The sequence below is a fragment of the Xiphophorus hellerii genome, chromosome 3 (assembly GCF_003331165.1).
Source record: "Xiphophorus hellerii strain 12219 chromosome 3, Xiphophorus_hellerii-4.1, whole genome shotgun sequence".
In the NCBI taxonomy this organism is placed as follows: domain Eukaryota; kingdom Metazoa; phylum Chordata; class Actinopteri; order Cyprinodontiformes; family Poeciliidae; genus Xiphophorus; species Xiphophorus hellerii.
The window spans coordinates 29,453,042-29,469,358 of NC_045674.1; the positions used below are offsets into that span (position 1 = coordinate 29,453,042).

At 42.1% G+C, this 16,317-nt stretch overlaps 1 protein-coding gene and 1 long non-coding RNA gene across 2 annotated transcripts; one reads left to right on the forward strand and one right to left on the reverse strand.

Moving 5' to 3' along the window:
- Positions 1-4,285: 4,285 nt before the first annotated feature.
- On the reverse strand, positions 4,286-11,776 carry LOC116716917 (uncharacterized). Its single transcript, XR_004338657.1, has 3 exons — positions 11,685-11,776; positions 7,420-7,587; positions 4,286-4,499 (listed from the first exon to the last, which is right to left on the reverse strand). It is a non-coding gene; the product is annotated as an uncharacterized LOC116716917 (long non-coding RNA).
- Positions 11,222-15,895, forward strand: kcns2 (potassium voltage-gated channel modifier subfamily S member 2). The gene is made up of 2 exons (XM_032557889.1): positions 11,222-11,999; positions 12,337-15,895. Exon 2 carries the CDS (start codon positions 12,339-12,341, stop codon positions 13,776-13,778), a length of 1,440 nt encoding a protein of 479 aa, XP_032413780.1. The 5' UTR covers positions 11,222-11,999; positions 12,337-12,338; the 3' UTR covers positions 13,779-15,895.
- Positions 15,896-16,317: the final 422 nt, after the last annotated feature.

Here is a 16,317-nt window from a genome sequence, read left to right on the forward strand (position 1 = left end):
TCTTACGGAGAATGCGGAAGAATTTTGTGTGCATAATCAAATATTTTTTAACCATAGCAGCACAATTATTGTTTCTAAATGTTTCGGTAGCAATAAATTTGACATAAGCATTTCTAGTGTAGAAAATGAAGACAGGTGGTGGGGTGGGCGCACATCACCTCCAAGAACGAGCAATGTGCAAAAATAACTGCATACTGTGCAAGTTGCTGTTTTGTATAGTGCTTGCCTGGATGTAAGGTTATTGATCAGACCATGTTGGCCGGAGATGATCAGAATGTTGAGTTACTTAAAAACCTGGATTCACCCAGATTCTATTATGTAGTAATCAGCGCTTTTAAATGCCAATAAAACTTCTGCCAGTTTTATTGGCGGAAGTTTATAATGCTGGGGTTGAAAAGGAAAGTGAATTTCATTTTCTGTTTAGCACATCAGCCGAACCTCCCTGGTCTTTGGAACGGTGCGTTGTGGAAGCTGTGAAGAGGCAGTAATAATCTAAGGAAACAAACATCAAGGCCTTCATAGCACCACTTTGATTTGTGGCTCTAATAAAATTTTTTATATTGTTTCCATTCGGTTCTATAAAACCTCCTAAATGGGTATGAAGTTTTCCAACAGACAGAACAACATTTTTGTATGGAACAGTTAGACTATGGTGGAACTATGGACATCACTTGCTTCCCCTATCCAATAGCTTGCAAAACCACCATTAGTGACAGTAATCCTCAGTAGTTATTTTTCGTAGCCGTAACATTCACTTACTCTACTTCCAACAAATTCAAGCTGCTTGAGGTATGATAAACACTTTTTGGTCCGCACTGCCCACACATATAGCTTTCAACATCCATTTGAATAAAGTGACTCCTGTCTTTTAAAGGGGCAGTGTCATGTAAAATCAACTCTTTTAAGTTTTACATTGTGTTATAATGTTATTTCTTCATCAAAACGCATAGGTGGAATGTTGCCTTGATTTGTGGCTGAGCAATGTGCAGAAATAACAGCATATTGTGCATAGGTTATTGATTTCATTCATGATTCAGAAATCCTTTAGTCTCCATGGCAACAATTCAGCTGTACAAAACGCCTGGGTGGACCTAGCCCCGCCTTCGAAGACAAAACTCCTCCTCAGAGCTACAGTTTCCGAGCTTCCGCCTCACAGAGCAGCCATAGCCCACGACTCTCCTACCTAGATAATTCAGACTAACCACCAACAATTAGCAAACACTTAGTGGAGCTGCGCATCTGCTGACCTCATTAGAGAAGCTACTTCTCAATGCAACGCTGGTAGAAATGTTGTTAAAGGGTTAATAGAGGAGCCATATTGTGATAACTTCCTGAAGGTGGAGTTTCAAAAAGAGCAGTTACCTGATTATCATGCAAAATGGCACTGCATGCAAACACATAATACATTTAAAGCTCGGGAAGTCCTAGCTTAACCTGTTCCATCTGCTGGGCACATTCAGGACAGCAGGGAAATCAAAGAGACACACGTCAGTTGCCCGCACAGTCCAGGCAGCAGAAAATGATTCAAAGGAGCTACAGTGTTTCCCACTTGTTGCTAAACCAGTAATGATCTCCTCTACAGCCAGCAGGAGTGGCATTGTGGATGAGTATGCATATTCATGCCCCCTCTTTCCATTTGGGAAGCTCATCAGCAGCTACAGGGATGACAAAACAAGAAGGGGCAATTATAACAAAATGAGGCTGCACATGTCGATTCAGGTGATAATTTCTGTTCTGCAGTTAGAATGGGTCCAGCTGCGGCTGCTGGTCAAAGAGACGGACAGTGAAACGCCGTCGTTTGTCTTTCATGGGTTTTCATTGATCCCTGCTGTGAATAAAGGAATGATGAATGCGATTCATCTTCTATGTGGCTGTGTTTCTAATATAAAATTCAGATCTGGTCTGTTGCAGTATGCTACCCAGATTTTCACTAAATTGTTGTTTGATTACAAACTACAACTTCTTTTGCCATGAACATCAAAGTGAATAAGTATTTTTTGTTTAGTCAAAGCTGATTAAAAGCTGCATTAATCCAGAAATTCTCAATAATTTTGAGTTTGTGTTTGAGTCGGTGCTGTTCCCCTGGTTTGTGTGCAGCCATGACACAAAGCCTCATGTGAATAATATTGAAACAGACAATATCGAACATTTTGAAATACTTCGTCAGGATCAATCACTGGCTACTTATGCCTGTGTGAAATAGTTTCTATAAACATACTTATTCAGCTATTTTAAAAGATGTTGCAGCTGTTTGAATAATTTAGATGCAAAATTGACAAGTGGCCAACAGGACCTTGGCAGAGTCTTCCAGTCTTTACAAATAACCCAGAGCAACGCAAATAATTTAGTTTGGATATATTTTTAAGTTAAAAACAAAAAACGAAGGACTTTTGATGTTTCCCACAATTCAGTATTTCACCTGAGGGAGAGAAACTGTCAGAACAAGCAGAGTTTTCCTGAGGAACGTCTGGCTTGTGAAAACACAGCAGATCAGCTCCGATCTGACAGCCAAACATGCAACAAGCTGACGCAAGTACAGAAATCGACTGAAAAAAAAACTTTGCATTGCAAGTGTATCTTCCTTTTCTTTTTAAAGATTTCCGCCTGCTGCATACGTTGTTATGTTTCCAATTTTTTTCATGGCGATGCCTCAATATTCAAAGCTCTGTTCTGTGACGAGCAGAGGTTTGCTAGATACAGAAATTACTTCACTGTCATCTGTTCAGAAAAGAAGACTGGGCAACCAAATTCGTACTCCACAAACTCCTTCAACACCGTTAATAAGTCACATAAATTAAAAATCATAAATAAAAAAAACAAACAAAAAACCCACTTTTATCTTATGCGTTAAAAACTACACAAAAGCTTCCATCATGTTGAGTCTAAAAGTCTGATGACCCTGGGATAGAAATAGTTTTTTAACACCGTTGGCCGGTCAGGGAGAAAGTTTGGAAAATGTTTAAAGCAAAGTTAGGTTAAAATACAAAACCTTCGGCTTTAAACAAGCTTGAAAAAGGAAACTACTAAGAAATGTCTGAATGTCCACTTGAACCAGACAATGAGAACATTAATCAGGGAAACTCATAAAAAAAAAAAAACTGAATTATTTCTGTTTATTTGCATTTTTTATGGATTTATTGGGTAAAAAAAAAGGCTTATGTGCTTAAATGAGAAATCTGTATAAAATGCCATTTTTTAAAAATCTGAATAATTGATTAATTGTCAGAATAATAGATAGATTAATCGATCAGTAAAATAATATAAGTTGCAGCCCTTCTTAGTATTGGGTGATTATTTTATTTGTATTGTTTCTGTTGTTGTTCTGTCTGCTTTTTATGAACCATATTTGTGGCTGAACAAATAGGATTGTTTGATTGATTAGTAAAGTGGTGAACTAAATGGGAAAAACATCTCAAAATATTTGACTGAGCCAGTTTAGGGGATCACCAGGCTTTCAGGATTGTAATATTGTTTCATTTTGAAGAGCATATACCACATCTTTATTCAACATCTTTTAAATTTTGGTATAGGTTTTGCACTGCAGATATATTTAACCAGATTTAGGCTAAATTTCTGAATCTCTACAGATTTAAATGGCTTTTTTTTGTTTCTTCCTTTCTATAACACTTGTACTCAAGCTTAGCCCGCATGAAACTCGAGTCGCCAGCCACAGAATCAGTGGTACTTATGTCTTTTCACTCAGCAGATGCGGCTTTCATAGCTCTGACACGCCGGCCTGTTGAGCAGGATCTGTGACTGAAGTCCTCCCCCACCCAAACAACACCACACTGAGCCTCCAGTTAAAGTAATTAACTGAGCTTTCGCTGCTCTTTTAGATGTAGCGGAGCAATAATTGGGTATTATCTTTTTTATTATTTTTTTAATTGTCGCAAGCGCTGCACCTGTCTAAAAGCATTTGCCTTCCTCCACTCATTAAATCAGCCTTTTTTTTCCTCTCTCCCCTCTTTAAATTCCTTATCCAGCTGTAAGTTGAGTTGTTGCCGCTTTAAATTTCGATGTCAAAGCACATTTGATTCATGCCAAGCATGTTAGAGCATCTTAACTAAGCATCTTAGTCAAAAGGCGGATTTATTGTTTTAATGTGTTCGGTGTATAATTGCTGTCGTTGAAGGTAACACCGGGAGTGAAGCGGCTCCTCCAGCTCCCATCTGTATTCATTCTGCACTCGGTCCTGACTGAGTCAGCCAGCTTTCTCCGCCATAATAATCAAGACCCATTTGATGTGATTACTGTGGCGTGAAGCGGAAGAGCCAAGACGGCTGAAAGCACATTTTATTCCATATGTCAGAATAACAGGAGTAAATAGATTCCACCTTTTTATTATTTCTACAAATCTCCCAGGAGCCTGCTGGTTTGTCCGTCAGAGATGCTCTCTGGGTGAAAGCTGAAGGCTTCAGTGAGACTTCAGATGACGCTGACGTTTTCAGCCACGAATGAGGTCAAAACGTTGATGAACCTTCACCTTTTATGAAGAAAGCCTGGAAGAAATGAGATACATTGGGCAAAACATTTTTTTTTCTTTCGCAGTTATACGGCACTGTCAGTGTTTGATTTTACAGTTAAAAATGGTGCAGGAGCCAATGTTTTACTGTAAAAGAAAAATGTCTTAAAGGGGCAGTATGGTATGTTTTCCATTTTGTAGCACAATCAAGTAACTATGTTAACTTTTGTTGTTAAAAACAAGCTATGTATATGAAGTATGACTTAAATAAAATTTGACTTTATAATTTAACACCTTAAAATTGGGTCTCTGTCTTTTCAAAAAAAAAAAAAAAAACTCCTGCTGTGTCTAAAACTCCTCCTTCAGGAAGTCATCACAACATGGCCCCTCTATTAACCGTTTAACAACATTTTTGCCAGCTTATTATTTAGAAGTAGCTCACATAATGAGGTCAACAGATTTGTAGTTCCATAAGATGCTTGCTAATTGCTGCTAGCTAGTCTGAAGGAGCTGAGTTGGGGAGAGCTGCTCTGTGTTGCAGAAGTTCAGAAGCTTGGAAAATGCAGCTCAAAGGAGGAGCTGCACCTCGAAGGCGGGGCTAGGTCCACCCAGGAGTTTTGCACAGCTGAATGGTTGCCATGGAGATTAAAGGGTTTCTCAAATATGCATGTAAGAATCAAGGCAACACTCAAGGTATGAAGTGTTAACGTGAAAACATGATGTGAAGCTCAAAAAAGTCGATTTTACATAACACTGCCTTAACTTATGGGGGAGGGAGGAATTTTTGTTTCCTAAACAATAATGAAAACAATCTATAAAATGAATGTACAGTGTAAAATGTACAAATTGCAGTTTTCACCAATTAATTTATTTACAAGAACTGATTAATATACAGATTTTTTTTTTTTTTTACAGTGTAAGAGTAAATAATAGCAGACATTTGTGAGGGGAAACAGAAGATAGCGTGCTCCATGTTAAAGATGGTTAAACACAACAAAGAAAGAAAGTGAGAAAAAGTTTGGTATGATAAAGGTAAAACACACACGCTGAAAGATTTACTAGGCAAAAATAACTCCTACACACTTTCGCCTGAGCCCGCACTCCAGGATTTAAGAGAAAGAGGCCGAGCCGCAGTCTTATATTTTTGTCTCGGTGTAACTTTCTCCATTTTCCGGCCTCTGCCACTTTGCTTGCGCCATCGTCTATTTATGTATTCTCTCTGCTCAGTGCCTAAAATAATCCCACTAAAAGTTTAAAGAATATGGACCTCTAGAGGGATAAATGGTATGTCATATGCTGGTATGAATATTGAATATGGCATGCGAGCATCAAGTCTTCTAACCTTGAAATCTCAGTTTGTTATTGAATGCATTTTGTCCCATTACATCCACAAAGTAGGTGTATTTTATTGGAATTTCATGTGACAGATTAAGAAAAAAGTAGAGCTTTATTGTGAAATGGAAGGAAAATTATGCTTTTTTAAAGCAGGAAGCAGGAAGAAGGCCATAGTTGCAAGAAATCCACATGAAGTGCTTTCTTTAAAGCCAATTTGAACAAAATGGGCCAAAACTGAACCTTTCTTATTTTCCAAGGAACATAGTAATCTCAGGGTTACCCATCAGAACGCCACAGCATCAGCAGGGACAAGGAAGCTGGTCAGAGTTGAGAAACGGACAGATGGAACTAAATTCAGCCAATCCCAGACAAAATTATTAGTATTATTATCTTTAAAGGTCGACTTCTAAAAGCCTAAGCTGGGACTGAGTTGGTAAATAAGTTTTTAGTTAGAGGTCAATGGTTTCCTTTGAAAAGCAGCATTCAGTTTTTATGCACCACATATCTGCAACAAACGTCCAGAAAACTGCAAAACAGCCGAAACACTGAGTTCCTTTTAATCCGGGCTAGACCCCCGCCGGTTTAGAGTTGCCTTTGATTCATAAGTACTGTAATATTGAGCAACATATTTGATGTATATTGTCTCGATGGCGGCATTTGATAAAATACAATGTTTATTGCTCATTTCATAATTCATGACTGATTAGGGTGTAAAGCACTTTGAACTGCCTTGTTGCTGACGTGTGCACTCCAAATAAACTTGTATTTGAATGTAACGTTGTTGTTTATATTGTCCCTGCTCAAATCAATTTGAAATAAATTTAAGAAAACTGTGACTGTCACAGACTTGAAACTTGTGTTGAAGTTCACTTTCCGGCAAGAGAACAACACTAAACATGAATCCAATAACCATGTGCTGGCTCAGTCAAAGTATTTTTTTTTTTTTTCCAAAATCCAATTGATAATTTGTTATAAGATCTAAACCACGGCTGTTCACAGATGTTCTTCTTCAAGGCTGAGAGAGCTTGGTGGTGTGCAGCCCTACAAACATCATTAGTCCATCAAAGGCAACACTAAGACAAACTGGACAACAACAACATGCAATCACAGGCTGGGACCAGAGGTCATCTTAGAAACCAGGGCATCTTTGGAGAAGCCAGGATGCAAGATGAGAACTCTGAGACTCTTTATAGTCCGGCGCACCACTGACAACAAAAGCTTTACAGATACTTTCTGTCCAAGGAGTGATAACACTTCTGGAGAAAATGTAAAATCCAGCTCTAACTAGTGCTTTTACTTAGCAGTTTTCCATTTGAACTCTAAAATCCATGAGGATTTATGAACTAACATCAGATAAATCTAAATTGTGTTGTTGCCTAGAAACAGGTAAATCAGCTTCCTTTTTGTTTAATAACTTTAAATTAAATCCACTGACAGTTCCAGTGGCTGTGATTCATGTTTGCCTCATCACCTTCACGCTGGAAGAGATGGAGCCAAAAAGAAAATGAATCAGCTGGGCTGAAATATTTCAATTACTCAAGCAAAAACGACAGCTTTCAAATGTTACGCTCAGTTTCTACAAATCTCAGACCAACTTTTATATTTCTAGTTCTGTCACAAACCTCCACAGATTTTCCTTTTGAGTTGCTCTGAAGCTGAGGATTCCAACTGTGGCTCGTGTTTGGCGGACAAAACGGTTGTTTCTCCTTTTCTGCTGTTGTGTTGGCAGAGATGAACCACGAAAAGGAAAAGCCGACAGTCACGTTCTGCATCCGTTCACACAGGGCTTCCTGCAAGTCTCCATCAAGAGATAAAAGATGTGAATGAAAGCTTGCCAAGCATGTGCAGCATATTAATGGCTTTGATTTGAAATGTAGGAGCCACTGCACTGAGAGAGAAAAAGGCTCTGATTGCTCATTTTTCTCACCAAAGACCTCCTCTCTTCCATTCATGGAAAGTGTCACGTTTCACACGGCCTGATGTACTCTAGCGTTTTAAACCATCTGTTCTGACTTTGAAAAAAATCTCTCTATATTTATGCCTACATATGACATTACATCAGCACACCTGCAGGTGAAACTATATGTTGACTTTGAAACAAACACATAACCTTTTGTTTCTCCCCATCTGACAGCTACTTAAAATCAAATTAATCTTCTTCTGTTTTAAGTCAGTTAAAATGACCAAAACAATTAAATTGTTTTAAGTCTGAGAACGGGAAAGAGAGAATTTTACAGAATCTTGCATTAGCCTTTTTAAAGTCAGAGATTTACATGCGCTAAAGTTGTTTTTTGTTTCATTTTAAGAGACCAGTAGTTTCATTACTACTGATTAAAAGTAAACTTTTTGTGATGAAGATTCAACACTTTTCGGTCAAATCTACGCTGCAGTGAAACCCCAAGGTCAATGCTTCCCCTCTGTTAAAACTAAACAAATCAGATTTAGACACATGCCATGTCACACGAAATAGTAAAATAGCTGCATGAAATGCTGTCCTAAAAAGTAAAGTGCTAACGTCAACAAACCACCACCATGTTGGACAACTTGTGTGCCGTTTTTACTGAAGTGTTGTTCGCCAGATGTAGTAGGATGCACCAAAGGACCCCAAAAATCCGATTATTTTAACTTTTTTTTTTTTTAACTGACAGCTGTACTGAATAGCTAAGTAATCTTTAATCATTGTCAATCAAAGTTTGACCCGTTGGGGGAAAAAAAAGCAAAAGCGAAGGTTCACTGTAACAAACTTTCCTTGTTAATTTGCTTTCATTGATAATCTCCTGGATCAAATTAGGTTACTCAAAACTAGCACGCCGTGACAAGGCAAGGCAGAAAAATATCGCGGGATAATTTCCCTTCGAGAAAGCTTTTGCTTGCGACAGATCCACAGAGACTTTGGCAATGAGCTTCGAGGAATAGTTCCTCCTCCACAAAGAGGTGCATTAATCTCAACCACGTGGGAGAGGAATGAATCAAACGCAGAGCGTTTCCACAAAGTGCAGAAAGGGAAGGCCACAGCCTGTCGGCTCAAACAGTCACAAACAAACACACACATAAGTCTGGGACAAAGACTCGATAAGCATGTGTTAACTTCTTCACCCACGCTAATGACATCTGAGGAGGTGTGTTGGTGTGTCATCAGCCTCCGTTTATGTTCACCTGAATTACATGAAGAGACACAGACAATAATTTCCACTCGCTCTCTAAATGTTGGCCACTGGAGGCCATTGAAGGGCCTGAAAATCCTGCTGGGAAATATATCGAATGACAAAAAGGACATTTATATAACATTACAAACTAATTAGTCGCACAAATAAGAAGCATTTGAAGACAAAAGCTGTTATTTTATGCAACTAATCAGGAGAGAGTAAGTTGTAGGCGTGGGAGTGTGTTGAAGTTCGGTCAGAGCTTTTTATGATAAGAATACTCAAAGCAGCTGAACACATCCCAGCTTCCAGGATGAAGAATGATTACAGCCGCAGAGCTCCGATCCGTTAGGGCTATTTACAAGCTCTTCTTAACTTACAATTGTTCAGAGAGAGAGAAAAAGAAGCGTGATGAAATATTAATGCACTGGCTGCCTGGGAGTAAAAAAAAAAAAAAAAAAAACGCAAAAGAGGAAGATCTTAAACTCTTCCAGCGCAGCCTCTAGCTCCTGTTTATGTTTCCAAACAAGCGTTGTGTAACGCAATACAGCCAGGAGAAAATTGCTTCCAATGATCCTTAATGTATTCTCCAATGAAACTAAGGCCTGAAGACTTAAAGAAAATGGCCAGTGAACGACACCATCCGGATAAGAGTGGAGGGGGTAAAAGGACTGCTGTGGACTCTTATTACAAGTCCTCAGAAGTTTGTGCTGGTAATGGTTTGAAAATGTTTGTTTTCTTCAGACGCTAAAACTTCTCACACGAGCGCCGCCTGAATGTTTAGACCAGGTGTTTGTGAATATGTGTGAATGACAGCAGGTCAAAGAAAAACTGGTCAGGATGTTTAAGAACGGCCCAAGAGCCTCGTCTTCCACAAACCAGAAGCTGAAATATGCACTGAAAGAAAAAATAATTCTTTGAACTAACTAACTTAGACAATTTTTTTATTTGTTACAGGCAATTTTATTAGTTTCGCTCAAGCTATAATTCTAAAATCTGAAATGTAGCTCGATCAAAACCTCTTCAAGCCATCACCCAACTCAAACCCAGAATCAACAAGTGGACATGAAATTCTGAACTGCACATCTTAATCCAGGGAGCGAGATAAAAATTGGGGTCGTACTTTGATCAGTTTTGTAGTGTTCCACACATACACTTGATCAGAAAAACAAAGGCTATTGATGAGGCAGAAGAAGTAATTATTCATGTTCAATGATTAAACTCTGTTCATGGGGGGCAATTTGGTGCATTTAGGAAGTTCTTTGCCTAAATGAATTCCTCTGCTTGGTGCAACTACAGCTGAACCTCTAAAGCTGTGGGTAGTTTTACTGCATCTGAATTATTATTATTATTATTGATAAAAATGGGGGGTGGGGGACAAAATAAAGTGATGAACAATTTTAGAGACTCACATTCTTTCCTGTTTGACTGACTGGTTAAACATCTTTCATTCTTTGGTCATAAATAACTGCATTTATGTAGAATACGTTGTATTTTGTGGAAATTCAATTCTTACACCACTTCCTTTTCAAAGACACTTTCTAGGTGAATAATTCTAGGAAAAGTGTCTCGGCTCCATGTTTTTTTCCCCCCCTGATTCAAGCTTCGGCATGGGTCCGTTTGTGTTGGGGCGTTTTCATCAGCAGAAGCAGGTCTGCAGCGTGAGCCGCGTCGGGCTGTGTGAGAGAAAACCTTCAGTCCTCGATCCATGAAAGCCAGGCCGCTCCGCAAGGCCGCCTCTTTAGCCCTGGCTTTGTGTTCAGCCTGCCGAGGCCGTTAACGATGCAGCAGGTGGAGGTGAGAACACCTTCCTTTCTTCCCCCTCCGACACATCAATGTCCACGTTTTTAAAGGAAGAACTGCAAAGCAGAATCTGCGCCGTTTTGGCGCGGTCAGTTCCCGAAACCCCCTGAACGTAAAAATGTGACGATGGGTTAATGCATCCTGGGAAATGGAGTTTGAGGAGGCGCAGAGGAATGGTCAACTATAGCAGCAGAAATATAACAATAAGTACATTGGGAAATATTTGTTCTCCTTAAACTTTACCGCATTTTGATCAATCATCTGGTGTTGACATGTTGGTAAAAGAAAAAAAGATGCTTAGGACCCCAAAAAGGCTTGGACCGGCCCTGGCTAGATTTTATAAACGCACAATATAATTCTAGCAATTTTCCCCCATTAATTACTGCGTTTATTTATTTTAATTTTTTTTTTCCAGTTAACCAAAAATGCTTTCTCAATTTCAACTGAAGTTATTTCGTTGGGTTTTGGTAATCTATGATGACCTCGCAACGTAAATGTTTTATTAATGACGCATTAAAGTCAAAACATGTTGAGGGGTCGCTTTAAAAAAAAAAACACCTCTTTGGTTTTCGGTTGATGACCTCTGGCAGGCGCTCTGTCTGCTTTGCGCGCCGGGTTAGTTGGTGATTCCCTGCGCGCCGTGGCTGAGCTGCGCGCCTCGCCCCTTCAGCACCATGCTGAGATCACATCGGGAGGGCGGTGCAGAGGAGAGGAAGAGGAGGAGGAGGAGGAGGAGAGAGAGAGAGAGAGAGGGGAAGCTACGTGTTGCTGCGCAGCAACAGATAGAAAGAAGACCCAGAGAGGAACACAGAGTGGAATTCCCCACTGCTCAAACAGAAGCGGCTGTCAGGGCGTATCAGTCCTGTTTTTCATTTCTCTTTCTTTTCTTTTCTTTTTTCTTTTTGGCTCCCAGAATTCACAGAAATAAATCTACAGCCTACCTGTAGCTGGAGGCGCTGCAAGCCCCCCCCCCAACCCCACGAATGAAGGCTGTGAGAGCCGACAGCTGCAGCAGCAGCAGCAGCACCAAGCCACCAGACACTGAAAGGAGCGGATAGTGTTCTCTGTCTGGAGGCAACGCTCTCTTTAACAGCGGGTCCTCTGGAGCGGTGTCGCCCTCTTTCTGTTTGGTAGAAACTGGAACCAGTTTGGAGCTCGGAGGACAGAGGTCCAGAGGTTGCCCCTTGACTGCGATGAGCCGCCTCTACAAATGAAGAGTGTTTCGGAGAAATCGGTGAACCGATCGACCGTTTGAAGTAAGTTCTCTTTGTTTCAACAAGCTACAGAAACAAGCAGCTCTTCTTTGTCTTTTGGAATAGAGGCTTGGAAAGCAACGCGTTAGTTTAGGTATCTAAGTGTGGAACCAGTTAATTAAAGCATCAAAGCATTATCACTGCGTGCAGTTTAACTAACTTATGCTTTCTCCTTGTCTGTGATTGTGTCTTCTCCTTCAATGTGTTTGGTCTGCCACTCTGTCTCTCTTTGTTTTTTCTTTTCATCCTTTCATTTTGTGCGCCCCGCATCTCTCTCTCTCTCTCTCTCTCTCTCTGTGTGTGTGTGTGTGTGTGTGTGTGTGTGTTCCCCTCTTTCAAGGCATGACAGGTCAGGTCCTTAGGGACACGACCGCCGGGGCTCCCATGGACGACAAAGCGGGCATCCGCATCAACGTGGGCGGCTTCAAGAAGCGTCTCCAGTCGGACACGCTCTCCCGCTTCCCCGAGACCAGGCTGGCGCGCCTCCTCCAGTGCCAGTCCAAGGAGTCCATCCTGGAGCTGTGCGACGACTACGACGACGCGGAGAAAGAGTTTTACTTCGACAGGAACCCCGCTCTCTTCCCCTACGTGCTCAATTTCTACAACACGGGGCGGCTGCACGTCATGGCCGAGCTGTGCATCTTCTCCTTCAGCCAGGAGATCGAGTACTGGGGCATCAACGAGTTCTTCATCGACTCCTGCTGCAGCGGCGCCTACCACTGCAGGAAGATGGACCAGGACAGGAGCGACTGGGACGACGGGAGCGACGCGGGGAGCACCACGTCGTCGTTCGACGAGCTGCTGGAGTTCTACAACGACGCCACCAAGTTCGACAAGCAGCCGCTCGGGAGCGCGCGCAGGCGAGTCTGGCTGATGCTGGACAACCCCGGGTACTCCGTGGCCAGCCGCATCATCAGCGTCCTGTCCATCCTGGTGGTGCTGGGCTCGATTGCCACGATGTGCATGAACAGCATGAGCGAGTTCAGCGTGCCGGACAGCAAGGGGGAGCCCACGGAGGACCCGCGCTTTGAGACGGTGGAGCACGTCGGCATCGGATGGTTTACGCTGGAGCTGGTGGCCCGGTTCGCGGTGGCCCCCGACCTGCTGCACTTCTTCGACCACCCGCTGAACGTCATCGACCTGGTCTCCATACTGCCGTTTTACCTGACGCTCCTCATCAACCTGGTGGCGGAGAGCAGCCCGGCGCTCGCCAACCTGGGCCGGGTGGCGCAGGTCCTGCGGCTCATGCGAATCTTCCGCATCCTGAAGCTGGCCCGCCACTCCACCGGCCTGCGGTCCCTGGGGGCCACCCTCAGGAACAGCTACAAGGAGGTCGGCCTGCTGCTCCTCTACCTGGCCGTCGGCGTGTCGTTCTTCTCCGTCATGGCCTACACGGTGGAGAAAGAGGACAGCGAGGACCTCTCCACCATCCCCGCCTGCTGGTGGTGGGCCACCGTCAGCATGACCACCGTGGGCTACGGAGACGTGGTGCCCGTCTCCATCCCGGGCAAACTGACCGCTTCGGCCTGCATCCTGGCCGGCATCCTGGTCGTCGTGCTTCCGATCACGCTCATCTTCAACAAGTTCTCCCTTTTCTACAAGAGACAAAAGCAGCTGGAGATCGCAATGAGAAGCTGCGACTTCGACGAGGGCGCCAAGGAGGTCCCCTCCGTCAACCTGAGGAACTACTACGCGCACAAGGTGAAGTCTCTCATGGCCAGCTTGTCGAACATGAGCCGGAGTTCTCCGAGTGAACAGAGTCTGAACGAGTCGTTACAGTGAAGCTCGGCTCGGAGCTGTCCGGGGTGCTGACACCCGGAGGAGGAGGAGGAGGAGGAGGAGGAGGAGGAGGAAGAGTTCTGCTTCTCACAGTTTGCCTCCCTGTAGCTCAGTGCAATAACGTGTCGGTGTGTGTGTGTGTGTGTGTGCGTGTGTGTGGGTGTTCGTGTGTGTGTGTGTGTGTGTTGGTGTGTGTGTGTGTGTGTCAGTTCCAGTGAGACAATATAAAGATCACGTGCACTTTCTAAAGGAGCAACTCGGTTTTGTTTTACGTGGGGTTCTGTGAAGATGTGAACCGTAGTTCTTGTTGTGGAAAGACGTCACGTCACAGTGAGTCTGTGGGAAAGAGGAAATCCTCAGAGCGACTGAAGGCTGACAGGAAGTTACTTTTACTATTTCAAAAACAACTCGACCCTCAAACTGTTCATGTCTTTGAAAGTCAACAGCACCGTGTCGTCGCTTTTTGTTTTTCTGCTGTCAGTCCGTCTCCGAAAGCAGAGCTGGGAATGAGCGTTATGGTTTTCGCTTTCGATTAGATAGAAGCTGTGATATATTTTCTCCATGTTAAATATTCAAACACAGCATATGATCACAGCTAGGCGTTTTGCAGAACAGATGTGAAGTGCGTAAAAGTGGGATGTAGTGGTGAAGACGCTTAAAGACAGGCTTAAATAAAAATTAAGTGTATGACAAAAAAAAAGCAAATTTTTACAGACCAGTGCACTCGATCTGTGCGAAATTGTTTAAAAAAAAACAAGCAAACTGTAGTGATTTATGTGTGAAAGCAGCACACACTGCACCCAGCCTGCCACATCTGGCTTCCTTATCTGTAACTCCGATCCTGACAACACTGACGCATGCTCAAGATCTGTCTGTTATCTGAGGAACCAGGTCTTCCTCAGACATTGGCTCATCACCTATATTGAGCCACAGCAAAATATGGGTGACACAGACAGGGGCCAAATGAGACCAGAAGACAGTAAATCAATGTCTTATGACCATATGCACTGACAGGGAAACGGTGACTAAGTGAATGAATTTCATTTTCTACTTTCACAGTTTTACTTTAACAGTGAGTTAAAAATGGAGGTGTTGCATCTTCAGCTTCAGCTGCATTAGAATAGGGTCACGGTTTTCAGCTGCAAGTGGCTCTCTGACTCTCACGTGATACATTAGGCTTGTAATACGGCCCCAATAATTTTATTTATTTATTTATTTAGTTCATTCTTTTATTCTGTGCCCTTTATGAAGTAACAATGTCTTCCCCGGGTCTAGAACCGGCACTTCTCCAAACATTCCAAACTCAGCTTTTGACTTGGACACAGACCTGCTTCACTTCCTAACTAATGGACCTGTGGTGAACTAATACAAGGATGTGAGCAAAGTTATCCATGTGTGACTTTAATAGCGTTTCTAGTTTAATTGAAATACTGCAATTGTGAAATTTGTCTGCGTTAGCAGAGCATAGACAAAGTTTTGCGCGCATTTGTAAAGCTGGTGATGTTTTGGGTTTGTTCTCTTTTCAAAGTTCCCAGCTGGGGAAAAAAAAAAAAAACAAGATCAAGAAATTCTAAGTATGTATGAGGAGGGACAGGCAAATATTAATACACAGTTGCATCCCGTTGCTATAAAATGTTCAGTTTAAGTTGTTTTAAATTGATAAATAAACAATTTCAAATAGGACTTCCTGCCTGACCTGCTGTTCACCTGTCACTCCTCTGAAAACCTTTTTCTTTCCTAAAACCTCACTGTGATTTGCTATCGTTTTGCTGGTAAAGAAACTGCAAACGATTACATCTTCACTGGGGCCTCAGTTGAAGTGATCCAAAGTTTCCCCTGAAGGCCTCTTCATCAAAGCCAGATCACACCAAACACCGGTCCTCCTGTTTTTGTTGTCTTAGTGGTTCGTGTGGGCGTTAGTGTCACAGCGTCACACTGTTATCCACCGTTCAGCTGCACTTGTTCTGATAAAAAAACAAAAAAAAAACAATGAAATGTCCACATGAACCCCCTGGTGTTTCTCCAGTTGAAAGTAACTTGATGTGTAAATGTGGTGTTGCAACAGTACTTCAAATGTTCGGCCTAAACGAAATAACAAATTAAAAAGAAAAATCCTGTTACATTTCCACGTTTCATTCATGTCCAGAGCAGAGGGAGCAGCTCACTTCCTTCACAGCGACACATGGAAAAGTGCTTAGCGATGACTGACTGCCGCAGCGTCTTCAACACGCTGACAGCCACACCAGCAACCGCTCAGAAGTGACGCGTTGATTAAATTCCACTTGTGGGAATTTGTCAGGATGTTTTTTGATTTTTTTTAATTTTATTTTTTGCTGCATCATTACATTAGAGTCCATAGAAGCTATTTTACAGTTTTGTCTTTTTACTTTACATCAGCAAAACTGTTACTCTGCTACCACCGTTTAAGTTATTCCGCCTTACATCAGAATTAAAGATGTGATAGAGAACTGTTATTTTTCTAGCTGTAAAAAAAAAAAACCCAGTATGGGTGGTGAACTTTAGAGTTACATTGCAGGATTTG